This window comes from Tetrao urogallus (assembly GCF_951394365.1).
Source record: "Tetrao urogallus genome assembly, chromosome: 3".
NCBI lineage: Eukaryota > Metazoa > Chordata > Aves > Galliformes > Phasianidae > Tetrao > Tetrao urogallus.
In genome coordinates, this window is record NC_136815.1 from 90,681,590 (window position 1) to 90,696,514 (window position 14,925).

At 39.0% G+C, this 14,925-nt stretch overlaps 1 protein-coding gene across 1 annotated transcript in view; it reads right to left on the reverse strand.

Annotated features, from left to right (window-relative positions):
* Positions 1 to 6,287: 6,287 nt before the first annotated feature.
* Positions 6,288 to 14,925, reverse strand: part of TPPP (tubulin polymerization promoting protein) — a gene marked incomplete at both ends in the record, with an annotated part of 38,434 nt that continues 29,796 nt past the window's right edge. The window contains one exon of the mRNA XM_079533118.1: positions 6,288 to 6,482. Within this exon, the coding sequence (XP_079389244.1) occupies positions 6,288 to 6,482 (195 nt within the window). The remainder of the gene's footprint in view (positions 6,483 to 14,925) is intronic.

Genomic DNA, 14,925 nt, shown 5'->3' on the forward strand with positions numbered 1-14,925 from the left:
TGAAAACTAAGTCATTGGATGCTTTACCCACAGTGGAATGTGGAAGGTACTTATTATCTTTCCAGGTCACATTAGCAAGTTGGGCTCTCCAGTGTCGATTTGTAGATATATTAAAAATATAATAATAATCCAAAACCAACAAGCCAAAAAGCCTCCTCTGTACTCTAGCCACTCATCCATCCCAAAATAATGCAAATACATGTGTGTGAGTATGATTACAAAGCAAAATTATTGTTACTTCTAAATAATTTTGGACTACCAGTACGTTATTTGTAAATCTGTCAAAAATACTCAGTAAATATGCTTGTTGTGTTTTTTTTTTTAATTATTATTTATTTACTATCAAGTTTGCTCTTGCCACAATCTGCCTACAGTGGGCAATCAATTATTTGGAATGAAACAACTAAACTGAAACATTTTCCAAGAACTATAAACAGTTACATCTTAAAACTTGTTTTGAATCCCATCATCTCTACTTGGATTTTGAAGAAATACAGCTAAGGTGATATAATAAAAACCACACACACACACACACAAAAAAAAATAAACCCCCAAGTACATATCAGTTATTTGTTCCTGAAAATACAAATTGATTAGACAGTAAAGATCTGGAGGATCTACCTGCAATATTCGTTAGCCTCCTGAAACATCGTAGCTGAGAAATTTTTTGAAACATTATTTTTGAGCTAAACAAGCAAGCATGAATGCAATGAATGGTCTGTCACTAGTTTTAGGACTCTGAAGACTTAAAAGGAACAGCTCAGTCTATCATTTCCAGCTTATATCTAGTTAGCCAAATGGGCACTTGGGTGCACAAAATTAGACACTCAATGTCCAAATGCTATTTTATGGGCAAAACTCCAAATATAGGAGGTACACACCCATGAATCATGTACCACTCCTGACTAAGAATTTCACACAAGTTTGAAATCTGCCATTATGTTTCAGGTATTTCATTTTCTAAAGGTTTACGCAAGGCTCGAGTCTACAAACACTGTAAGACAGAGTCCATCTCCTGCTCCAGTACTTATTGTACTTATTCAACTGATGACAAAAAACTTTGCACATACATAGTGAGTGTCAACTTACTTCTCAAAGTTGGGTTAAAGAAAAATACAGAGGGCATAATTTTAAGTGATCTCCTCGGAGCACTCAGAGGAACTACTGATTTATCCCTGGCTCTTTCCTACTTCCTAACAAGGGAAGAACTCTTCTTGTCACAACAAGTCTATGTCAGATTTACTGAAGAACACTTTCCTCCAGAAATAGAAAGGGAGTAGTTGTACGTGTTAAAACATAAAAACACTCCTAGATCCCTCCTTTCATGCTATGGAGATAGAATGGTAGCATTTCCAACTGGCCCTGAATAGCTCCAGTTGCAGGATTAGAGCTTGGCCCTTTAAGGTTTAGGACAGTGCCTACACAGTTTAATTATTTATCTGAATCTAGAAAGTATGTGTGCACAGAAACTTGTACAAGTCTCATGTATTACATTACCTACCATCAACTAACAGACAAAGAAAGAACGTAATAACCACACTACAAACAATGTACACAAAGCTGTAGTTATTTTAGTGCACACGCAAGGCTAGCAGTCAGTTTAAAGGATATGTACTAGGTGCAACACATTACATTTTATCTATCATGAGAGTAAATGGTTTGTTTCTTGGCCAGTGCTAACAGAGAATTCTTACTCACGGATGACAGGCGCATGCCCCCAGAATACATGCAATTTCTGTAAAGCTAGTTTATATTCCAAACAGCTGATACTTATCACACATGCAGACACAAATAATTGAAGTTTATTTTTAACTATGACAAGGCTTAAGAAAAAAAACTTTCTTAACTACAACTTCAAAGGTTTGGGTTTGGAGAAGGATACACAAGGACTCTCTTGATACCTCTCACTTGCAAGCCAAACTCTTAACTAGTCATATACTCTAGTTCTGGGTTATCAATGAATTCCATCTGCTATAAAAATTGTATTAATTGAGCAAACAAAGGGAAAACATGACTGAAATAAATAATACATGAACTTCATGATTCCAAAAAGTTATCAGAGGAAATTTTGATTGAGGTAATATCAGTAAAATACATTAAAAATATCATACTTTAATCAAAAATATCTTTGAAGGATAACCTCTATGCTAATGAAGAACAAGGTGTGACACATCAGTAGTTTGGAAATTACCCTTTCACTTTCCTAAAGTAAGAAAGTGGCCAATGTTCCACATTTCCTTTGGTCTTCCAAGTACTTTGTTACAATTATCAGAAATGTTCACACTGGACTGTTGAAACAACATATAACTCAATGTCTGCCTTTCAGTAATAATACTGTGATAGCTTTGATAGCCATATGAAGGACAGTAATTCTTGTTTCTGATTTTCCATACAGGTATGACTGTTGGAAAACTCTCAACAAGTAACTAAAGCACAAAGAATGAGTAGAGGAATTAGCAAACAAGAGCTAATAATAATAATTAAAAAAATTCTTCTGCACATTTTACTTAAGATTTCCCATAATATTACTCTTTTGCCTCAGTCAGGATTTGAATTTGTTGTTCTCAATCTGGTATAGGTAGTCTTATTAAGATTGCGAACTATTATAGTATCTAAGGCTTTAATTTTAAATAAACGGTATAATTTGAGTTTGTTCTTAAATACAGTTATCACGAAAAGCTGCCTGAACTTTTTGATCATGTTTATCTCAAAAGAATGTTCAGCAGTACTGAAAGCAAAATTATTAAGAATAGTAGGGTTTTATAGATGACATCACGTAAAAGAGTACTGCAGATGTGCTGCTGAAAATCAGACTGGAAAGTCTGAAGGAATGAATTTAGATGCCCAAAAAAAGGAGATGAGTGCAAACCTTATTAAGTACACGTCCTTACTTCAGGCATGTCATTTAGGTAGTCTAGAATAATGGTGCACAGGATGATGAGCATGCTCTACTGCACCTCTTGACCTCTCCTTTCCCATAATCTCTGAATTACAAGCTGTGCTTGCTGTCCTAACAGTGCAGGGAAGAGTCAATGAACAAATAAAATACACACTTGGCTTCATTTCCAAATAGGCCTGGAACATTAACAAACATGGCTAACATTCAAGCTATTATTTAGGCTTTTCACTACCCACCAAAATTAGTGAGAAAGTAAGAGCATAAATGGGTGGCTGAAGTTCTAATACACAGATATATATGATGCATCTATGATTCTATGGTTTTATGCTTTCATTCATAGCCTGCATCTTCTTTATCAAGTGTAGAGAGGAAAATGTTCACCGATTGCTACTTTTCCAGCCACAACTTCCTTTCTTCGCTGTCATATCAAATTTCTTTTCATGCATTTGATAGAGATTTAAAGCTATCCAACTGCGGTGAAGAAGAAAAAGTGTGTCCTTCAAAATAGAATACCATATGCTATCTGAAGCACCTTTTCAGGTCCTGATCCAAAACTTAATATATCACTGTATATATTGCACAAATTTGCATCAGGTCCATCCAAAGTGCTTTGTTCTTGCAGGAATTTCATACTGTAATATAAAGTTAAGCTCTAGCAGATTGCTGGCTAGTTCCATCAGCCTCTTCCAAGTATGCAGTTTTGTTCCATTTCAAGTGCCAGCTTGTATCTGTCCCCACTCCCAATTCTTTGGCATGCCTTCTACATCTTACGAGTGTGCCTATTTCGCTCATGCCACGGATTAGCAATTTAAAACCTAGTAAGTCTGTAAAACTTTTCTAACCTGTCATTCCTCCTTCTGCAGTAACATTTTGGTATCTGCATTTGTGTACTTTAGAAAGCCTATCACTTGTGCACCTTAGGTTAGGTATCACCTACTATTCTTGTCATGACAGCTAGCTAGCAACAAACAGCAAGATCAAAAACGTGTTGGAAGAGCTCTGCCATAGACCAGACCTCAGCTTTGATTCAAGCAGGGTCCAGATCTTTTCAGCTACCAATAAGTTAGGTCTCCGAGTCAACAGGAAGAACAGGGGCATTGATCATGCCTGTAACTTAGCTGAGGATTTATCAAGAGTTACAGACTTAGCCTCTTTACTTACAAAAAAAGCTACAGGCCTATCCCAGGGTGTTCCTGAGGTGCACAGGCATGAATGCTGTATCACAAAGAGGGTTCTCTGCAATTAGCCAGTCTATTGCCATGCTGGAAAAATTTAATCGTTGCTTGTATAACAATGTGCTATTTTCTTTTTTGGAGTGTGACAGGTAAGCAGTGCAACAAAGGAGTGTGTGCTCCTTCACTCCACTGAAACTTTTCTTCAGGAGCAATGAGTGAGTCAAGACGTCAAAAAGCTTCTCATCCTGAGCATCTTTAGATACGTCAAAAATCTTCCCAGATAAGTAGAGTCAATCATGGGAAAAAAATATTCAAATCCTTACAATAGCATGTGCTGAGTCTTCGGCAAACTTCCTTCCCTCCTCAAAACAAAAACCAAAACAAATTATAAACAAACAAAAAATCTTCAAGTTCATGAGGAAGTCCTTGTATTTGCACATTGCTGTTTGCGTTCAGGCTGATGCATGGGTTCAAAGGGTCATTGGAGGCTGAATTACAAGAAAGGCCAAATGTCAAAAAAACAAAACATGAACAGTTAGGGACTGAAAACCAGTGCACTTTCTGTATATAGGCCAAATACAGATTGTGACCTGCAAGAAATATGATGACACAGATCAGAGCTTATAACTCTGAAAGGCATGCTGATCAGAGTAGGAGAAAAACTGTAAACTTATCAGCCTTTATCCACAGTCAAAACATTAAAATCAGTGCATCTTTTTGAAAACAAGCAAAGCAAAACTACTAGAAGGTGTTTTTAAATACTCCAAAATATATCTTTTATAATTTTACAGACAGAGCAATACGTCAGAGTACTTGTTCACCTCTCACAGAAAATTGAACTGGCCTTTTCTCTCTTGTTTAACCAGTAATATGTATGCACACATATATGAAGACAAAAAAAAAAAAAAAAAAGGAGAAGAAGAAGAAGAGTGATTTTTATTCCTGTTAACTCGTTTTGGCAATCTGAGCCAGAGGCAGGTCACACCCAGCTGCCTGTACCTTAAATGTATGCAATTGTTTTTTCCATAGAAATATAAAGCTATTCCCATCAATAAAATCGCTCCCAAGTGAGGCAGCACAGAGAAACAAATCCTTCGGCTTCAGACAAAACTAACAGAACACATAGCCTGGGTATAGCGGTATATTTTTCTGTGTGATTAATTACAATTCATTATAATTAATTATGTGGATATTAATATTATATATTTCCTTAATACAAAAGGCCATAAACTTCCATTGCATGTGTTAGAGCTTAAAGGGGATATATGCCAATGCATGTGCACAACATCCACTTAATAGCAATCTGATTGGCAGTGTTTAGTCATATTCAAGGTTTTAAAGCATAATTAGTTCAAATTTGAGAACAGACTACAAAAAGACCTAGAAGACTTTCTTAGCAAGATCTTGTTCCTCACCCACCACGTTAGTACATTAGCTCCATCTAAATCCAGCCAGTCAGAAACACACTACAGTAAACACAATAACAATGCAGAAAGAATAGACACGAGGACAGTAAGGGTTGGTATTTGCCACCTCCTTCTGCTGACATAAATACATCAGAACCTGTATTGTCACAAAAATATGTTTTTCCTTTTTTTTTTCTTTTCAGTTTTCATAAATGGTGTATGAAATTTACAGATTAGCGCCTTATATAACACAACAACTTACTCCACAATAATACACTGTTGAATCTTTTAAGGAAAGTGCCAGATCCCATAAAAGACATTTTTTTAAAAGCCCCAGAACAGTAGTGAAATCAAACTGCCTAAGTAATGGCATACTTTTCAGAAATGCTGCTATGAAAGAACCTTTTTTCAGAGGGTTCTCTTCTACAACCTCAGAGCAACTGGATATTTAGGAATGTTTGAATTTTTTTTTATTTATTTTTTATTTTTTGCTCGGATTGACAAAGTGTGGCATAACAGCTCTTGACATTGCTTTTTTCTTTTCGTCTAAAGAGCTCAACAAAATGATGTCCTTTTTGTACTGGTACGTTTTCTTTTGCCAATATACGCATAAGGAATGTAATGAAGTGGTGCTACGCTGCAAGTTGCTCAGCAGATGTTAAAATCAGTTCCAGTTTCTGAAAAAAACTTCTTGAACACATAGTCTTAGCATTCACAATAACTGAAACACGTGGGACTCATCTATGTCATTCTTAAAAATATATTCTCTCTTTCCCTTTCTCCCCCTGTATTTTAAACCTTCAAGCCTTACTTGCTTCCTTGTACTTTATGATCATATGTGCCTGCATGCTTATAGCCAGATACATATCCTGAAGTATCAACCAGATCTTCTCGGCCAGCTTTGCCTTTTCCTTTCCCACTGGGATCAAACCTCTCTTTGTGAGAACCCGTGAATTTTGATGTATCTGTAAGGCGTGACACAGTTGGAGAAGAAATCGCTTTCTATGAGAAGAAAAAGACAAGAAAATACACATCAGAAATCAAGTACTCTCAAAACAGATACCGTTCACAGTAACGAGGCTACCAATGGAGAGTATGTAAATTTCTACACATTTCTAGCAAAATTAAGCAAAAATATTTATTGGCAATATATTTAACTACAATAAGCATACAGCCAAGAACAAAATAGCACAAGGAAAATTTTGGTGGAGACTTCCAACATGAGACACTTCCAATTAGTAACGAAGTTTCAAGTACCGAAGACATGAACACGCCAGAGGGAGCTGCCATGTTTAAAACCTGTTCACTCAACATCCAAGCACAAAGGCCCAGCTCCAGCAATTTAGAATGCTTTAGTTTCAGCAAAACAGTGTAACTAGAATTCCTTATTTCAAGAGACTGAAATTTATTCTAAGCTGTCGGGGTTAAGAGAGAAGTAACAAATAAGGAGGACTGAATGTCAGACTTTCTCCCGTGTTGTTTTGAGTAATACAAGAATACTTAAAATCAAAGTTTTGCTGTCACTGAGACAAAGACAACGTGAGTGCACAAATAAGGTATTTCACAGAACAGTATGGGAGCACACCACGTGCGTGCTTGAATTGGGAACAGTCACTTTGATCTTTAATTTACATTTTAAAATCAGAAGAGAAAGCATACTAAAAGAAAAGGGAAAAAAAGTTTTTTTATTCCAGTGAAAATGGTGCTAAGACGAATAAAGTAATACAATTTGGGTATCCTTGTTTGTGTTACCATATGTTAGGATGCATTTTATAGATAAAAGTGACACTGGCTTCCTTGAAGTGAAGTAAATGTGCTGGGAAACACCCTTCATCAAAAGCTTTCCTCCGCACCACCCCCATCTTCAGCCTAAATAAGTGTTCATTAAAACCTAAAGGCTCTCAAAGTAACACATAATTCTTCCACAGAATAACGTAGCTTGAATGTCTTGAAAAGCTAAACATAAAAACATCAGAGACTTGGAAAACACACACCAAGAGAACAGAATACGTAGATTAGCCTAGAACGAAAGCTGCAACTGAGTCTTGTTCACCACGAAAGCCACATATCCTCCACACCACTGAAATAAAAGCTGTTTTGAGGGAATTTGTCTGCCCACATGCATTACTTACGGAGAATCTCATACTATAAACTCCTGCTTTTCTCCCTCCTAACATGTACAATACTGCTGTGCTCTGCAGTGTTGCTTTTACATTATGTCTTGAGGGGAAAGATAACACAGAGGAGGAGTTCTGTCACTGAAAGAAAATGACTTCTGGAGCATATTTTTCTTAAAAAGCACTGCTCAATGACCTTTGGGAACTTCTGCTCGGTAGTTTGAGTGCACTATTTGCAGCTGTAGCCATTTTTCTGTATTGAAAACAGAGAGTAAGACTACGCCTATGAAGAAGTATTGCAAGAAAACATACAGCTTTCTCACACATATTGGCCTGCTAGCAACTTATAACCAGAAAACCCATGTTCACAGCTGAGCTAAGTAGGAAAAAAATTATGTTGTGATCAGTAACTGTGTTAAGCAGCTCAGCCAGGTAAAATGAAAATGCAATAGAATGTATAAGCTGAGACAACTCGAGTAGCAAGGTAAAAACTCCCGGCTCGGTGCCCAACAAAGAATTTGCTCTGCTTTCCTCAAAGTATTAGTAAATTGAACATGCAGGATACAGTTACAATGGAACTCTGCCCACTGGAGATTATTAGGAAAAAAAAACAAAAAACAAAAAACAAAAACAAATGAACACACTTCTGTAAGATTGTCTCCTTCATAATGCTGTTTCGTAGACTAGCTCTGAGACATGAAAACATTCTGTTATAATTTGTTCTTCACCTGCAACTCAAGCACTTTCTCGATGTTCAGCAATACAGTCAATTATAGAAAGGTGACTAAACAGCTCTATGCTTTAGCACCCCTATGACAAATCTTAAAAGAAAAAAAATCATGCTGGGACAATGGTTCTGACCTTTGTCTTCATATGTATTAACTGACATTTTAAAATACTGACATGTGCACGTGTGAGAAGAAAAAAAAATGTCAAAACTCTAAATAAAAGGTTCACTGACACCACGGAAGAAAATGAAACTGTTTTTGTCCAGAAAAAAAAAGAGAAAGGTTAAACCCTAAAGCCCCAGAAAAAGCAAAATCACAAATCCAGAGCAACAGCAACAGTGATGCCACATCATGTGCTCTTTCAGCCCAAGATGGATCAGAAGGCTTCCTATATCAGAGGAGTTACAATGCATTAAACAAGCATAAGAGCAATTGATGTGAAGTATGAAGACTTTCTCCAAGTTGCTTTTGAATGAGTAATTCCTGAAGTCTTTCCTAAATTAAATGTGAAAATCAGAGATAATAAACTGCCATAATAAACCTATGCTATTCACCTTGCTTCTCCCTTCTGTTCTCCTTTTGTGTTCCTGATGACGAATGCTTATACTAAAAGCAAAACATTCCTTCTCCTTTGGGTCACAAAAACATTAAACAGAAGGGCAGGGCTCAACTAAGCATCCTGCTTTTTTATTTTCAAAATTGACTTTGCCTCTGTAAATATGGAGTAGAACATACACAGTATAAAATGTTTCTCTTTTTACTATCATTTTTTTCATGAATGGCCTTTATGAACTCAGTGTGCACACCTTCCATTTTTTTGCAGGAACAAAAACATGACCAGCAGGTTGAGGGAGGTGACTGCACCTCTACTCTTCTCTCATGAGACCCCACCTGGAGTACTGCATCCAGTTCTGGGGCTCCCAATACAAGAAGGCATCCAGCACTTGAGGTAGGTCTAAACAAGGGCCATGAAGATCATTGGAGGGCTGGAGCTGCTCCCCTATAGGGACAGGGTGAGAGAATTGGTGGTCCTGAGCCTGGACAAGAGAAGGCTCCAGGGGGACCTTACAACAACCCTCCAGTATCTGAAGGGGACATAGAGGAAAGCTGGGAAGGAACTTTCTATAATGCCATGTTGCATAGGGGGAAATGGCTGTAAACTGGATGAGGGTATATTTAGACTAGATATATGGGAGAAACTCTTTACTGCGAAGGTACTGAGACATTGGGACAGGTTGCCCAGAGATCCTGTGGATGTCCCCACTCTGAAGGTGCTCAAGGCCATCCTGGATGGAGTTTTGAGCAACTGCCAAAATCCTCTGCCTATAGCAGGGGGGTTGGAACTAGATGATCTTAATGGTCCTTTCCAACCCAAACCTATGATTCCATGATTCTGTGATAAAATCAACCTGCACCTCCAAAAACTCTACAGAGACTAAGCTGGCAACCAAAGGGGAAAAAAAATGTAAAACCTATTTTCATTACTAATTCCAGTTGGGTATTGCAAGACAAAGAAAATAAAGGGAGTGAGGGAAATAGGGGAAAAGAAGCTGACCATCATCAGTGGGAGAAATACAAAAAATACTGTGACCAGCACAAAGAGCTAAATGAGGACAATTTCCACCTGAGCAAGTAAGCACTTCACCTTCTTTTCCACTGGGATTCACAGACAAATGATTCTGTCTCATCACATAGCAATTCTGCTCCTGATCACCAACTGCTGGAACTACTTACTATCTACAGTAAGTTACATAATCTAGTTATACTTTTCTAGAGGCAATAAACTACTTGGAGCAACTTCTCTTTTTCCATTTTGTGAGCTGACTGAAGCCTTCATTTTTCTTCTGCTCTGTCTGCACATAGAGTTCACCACAAAGTAGGCATACCACAAAAGATACACGTGTACATAAACATCTCACTTCTTCTTTTTAAAACTCTCATTACGAAAAAATGTTTTATTTTGCTCAACAAACTTAAGTATAATGAATGTGTAAACTGTTGGAACATCAAGCAAACCTGCCAGCATACTTCCCAAAATATCAACACTTTTGTTCTCCAAGACTGACCATTCTTCCATTCACTCACATAACTGTTTTCATTAACACAAGCCTGCAGTGTAACCTGTATTTTTACAGGTATTTTCCTGGGAAGCTGCTTTTTAACTGTATCTCCAAATTGGTGGAAGCACCCCAGATGAGTCAGGAATGGCATGCATAACCGCTCCCCATCCCTTTCAACTGAGTCTCCCCTCACACTACAGTCACACTGAGAAGATAACAGGCCATTGTCTCAGCAGAAGCTATAGAAAGTAAAAAGGAATTGTCTTTATACTAATTGATTCAGTGGTTTAAAATGATTGCATAGCTTTTGTTAGCAATTCACTACTCTTTCCCACCTTGCAGAGAAGGGCTGATTAAACAGCGAGGAATTTGGGAGTGTGTGCCATACAGGGAAGAGCTCAAGGAAGAGGGTTTGTTCAGCTGTAGTGGGTAGGAAGGAAGGAATAACCCTTCTGCTGTTTTCAACAGTGGAGTTACAGAATAAACAGTTTAAAAGTGCACAGTGGGACCAGTTTAAAAATGCACAGTAGGAAAAAGGAAAAATATCTTTTTAAAAAAGGGAAAAGAATAGATAAATGTCGTAATTTTGAATATGGGAAATTATAACTAGATGGGAATTTTTTCCACGTGGAAAAAAAATTCTTCACCACTAGGTGAAGGCTAAGCCTAGAAACCCCTTGCACAGAGAGATTTAGGGATTCTATGTCACTGGACGTTTTTGCAGCTTAAAATCATAAAACACAAAATGACCTAGGTTAGAAGAAAACTGCATTTGAGACTGGATGCAATGCAAGTCCTTACTAACAGCAAAGCTCAAAAGAAAGTTTCTGAGAGCTTGCTCAGAAACTACTACAGTTCAGTCACTGTATTATTTATTTGCTGGTAACATCCAGAAACTTTGTAAAGAATGACAACCAAGAAAAAAAACTTTTCAAAGGGAAGGTGGTTTTTTGCTGTCGTTTTTTGTTGTTTTATTTTTTTTCCAATATTTTTCCAATTTTCTTTTCCTTCCCTGTTTTCATGAACACATCAAACTTGAAAGAAAAAGCTAGATTTCACGGATGCTTCTTCCTCTCAGCACGCAAAAAGAACGCGATAACTAACTCATCACCGGACGTCCCTTGCATGTGGTACCACTTCCAGGAACAATTTCAGATCATTAAGACCAACAGTACTCTGACCTAACACCATCAATGGAAGGCGGTGTAATGCCTAGTTAAAAGGGGTAGATCATGTGTTGCACATTCAGCATTTAAAAATGACCCTTTCTTCTCCTCCCCAGTAATACTAGCTCTAGACTCCAGCTCTCAAGCATTTCAAGACCTACATACTTTGTACCATGGTGTTGCTACAGTTTTCTTTAGCAGCGGCTTTTCAGATGTTTAGATTAGATAGAAGTGCAATAAAGAAATCAACTGATAATAACAATAAATCTATAATCACATGCAGCTCACTGACAATGACGATCACTTTCAGAAACTCTACTTAACAGTTCAGTAGTAGCAGGCACACACTTTCCCTTCTCTAAATATAAAAGTTACTCATGTCTAACTATAGAACAATTAATACTTTAGACAAAAAGAGACCTCAGGGGAGAAAAAAAAAAAGTTGAAAGGCAAGCTATCTGCTCAGATAGCCTGTTCCATGCCCACGCTAATCATTATCAGATTTCTTACAATGCAGTCCAGGATCTTGATTTATTTAGATTCATCAATTCACAGAAAGATTTAGGTTGGAAGGAACATTTGCATACATATGAGCTTGTATCCAGTGCAAACTCTCACTCGCAGCAAAGCTTTAATGAGCTTGCTCAGAAACTTATCCAGTCAAGCTCTGAACACCTTCAAGGATGCAGATTCAGATTCCACAAGCTCTCCAGGGAACTTACTTCAGTATTTGGTTTACTTCAGTATTTGGCCATGTCTGGGGTAAAAACAACCACCACATCTAACTTTAAGAAGATCAAGTCAGAATGTACATCCTCCAGTCATGTGGCTAGAGACAGAAATATCATCTCCCCTTAGCCTTCTCCAAGCCGAACACACCAAGTTCTCTCCACTTCTCCTCATGCATTACAGGCTTCAGCCCGAGCATCGTGGTGGCTCTGCACTGGGCTTGTTCCAATGTATCAATCTCTTTCTTGCACCAGGGAGTCCCAGACTGGACGCATCACTTGAGATACAGTCTCACAGCTGCCAAATAAAAGGGTAGCATCATTTCAATGGATCAGCTGGCTATACTCTTGCTCAGGCAGCCTGGATGTGGCTACCCTTTCTTGCTGCACAAGTTCACTTGATACAAGGACTGTTGCTAACTCCTGTTCAACATCATGGCCACAAGATCCTCTCCTGAAAAGCTGCTTCAAGACCTGTGGACCCCTGGGCTACTGTCTTACATAGGATTAATTCATTGCAGGCCAAGGAAATTGCTTTTACTTATGCTGAACTACATGAGGCTTACCATCCGCCTGTTTCTACAGCCTGCCAAGGTTCCACTGAACGGAATCACTGACCTCTAGCATATTAACCACTCCTCCCAATTTGGAGTCTTTCACAAACTTGCCAAGAGAACACTCTGTCCCATCCATCTGCCTGGAGAGACACCACAAGCTGCTGCTGGCTGACAGCTGGACTGGGCACTACTGACTGCATCTCCAAGCCCAACAGACCAGCTATTTCCCTACTCATTTTAGGGCCACTTTATCTAGTCCGTACCTCCCCAGTTTGGTGATAACGAGCTGGCTCTGAGGTCTTACTGACATCAAAGTATACTATACTCCCTGTCCACAGCATTTATTAGATCCGCCACTTCTTTGCCCTTAGAAAGAATGGCCTTGCTGCACCAGCTGCTCCAAATCCTTTCCTTGCCCTTTGCATGTTTAGAAAGTGCTTTTGAGATAACTTGCTTCATAGCCTCCACAGGGACTGAAGTTATGGTGACTGGCCTGTAGGTACTTGGATAAAGTCACCTACTAGCCCTCTCTAAGGATGTATGTGATATTTGCCTTTTCCCAGTTATCGTGAACCTCTCCAGTTGCCATGGCCTTTTGAAGACAGCGGACAGCAGCTCTGCAATGACACTGGCCACCTCCTCCAGCACCCTTGTATGTAACCCATCTTGTCTGACAGACTTTTAAGGTCTAATTGCTGAACCAATTCCTAATTCCATCTTCTTCTACTGTGGTTACTATTTCAAGCCAGGGACCCATGAACCCCAAAAGGTTAGGCCCTACCAGTCAAAACTGAAGCAAAAAAAAAGCATTGAGCATCTCCATCTTTTCCATGTCCCTTGTCACTAGATCCCCATCCCCACCAATCAACACATGCTCTTACTTTTGCTAATGACACACTTAACAGAAAGTTCTTATTTGTTCTTCAGCGCTCTTTGCAGCCTCAGCTCCAGCTGAACTTCGGCTTACTTCATCATGTTCCCAATACATAATCCATATACATTATACAATACCATATAGCCTCTCCCTCCTTCCACCTTCTGTACACTTCCTTTCTTTGCGTGAGCTCAGTCACAATCTCCACATTCATCCATAAATAAGTGGTTGGAGAGTTGCAGCCAGAGTGTTTTTCAACAAATCTATGTTCAGGTGGAGGCAAGTGCCAAGTCATGTCCCTCAGGGGTCCATCTTGGGAGCAGGACTTTTCAACATCTTTATCAAAAACACAGGTAGTAGAATCGAGCAGTATGCCCTCAGTAGGCTTGCTGATGACACCAAGATAAGTGATGCAGTTGACACAACAGAAGGAATGGATGACATTCAATGGGAGCTGGACAAGCTTAAAAAGTGGTCCCACGTGAAAACTGAATGAGGTTCAACAAGGTCAAGTGAAAGGTGTTGCACCTGAGCTGGGGCAATCCCAGACGCGTTCAGGAAAAGTCACTGGGAGCAGCCCCACAGAGAAGGGCTTGGAATTCCTGTTGAACATATGCCAGCAGTGTGCAGCCACAGGCCAGAAGGCTCACTGTATCCTGGACTGCAGCAAAATAGGAGGGCTAACAGGACAAAGGAGGAAATTGTCCTCCCCCTACTCTGCCCTTTGAAAGTCCATTTGGAATACCACACACATTGCTGGGGCCTCCAGCACAAGATGTGGAGCTGCTGGAGTGGGACCAGAGGAGGACCACAAAGATGACCAGAGCAGTGGAGCTCCAGTGAACAAAGGCTGAAGCAGCTGGACTTGTTCAGCCTGAGGAAAAGACGACTCTAGGGAAGATCTCATTGCAGCCTTCTAATACTTAGAGGGAGCTCATAAAAAGGAGGGAGACTGATTTTTTAGATGGTCTTATAGTAATAGGACAAGAGCAAATGGTTTTAAACTAAAACAGGGGACATTTAAACTAGATACCAGGAGGAAGTTCTCTACTCAGAGACCAGTAAGGCACTGGAACACACTGCTCAGCAAAGCTGTAAATGCCAATCCCCTGACATGTGCAAAGTCAGGTTCATCTGCTCCCCAGGCAATATGATCAAGTGGGTAGTAACTGTCCAATGCAAGAGGTTTTGGAATTAGATGATCTTTGAGATCCC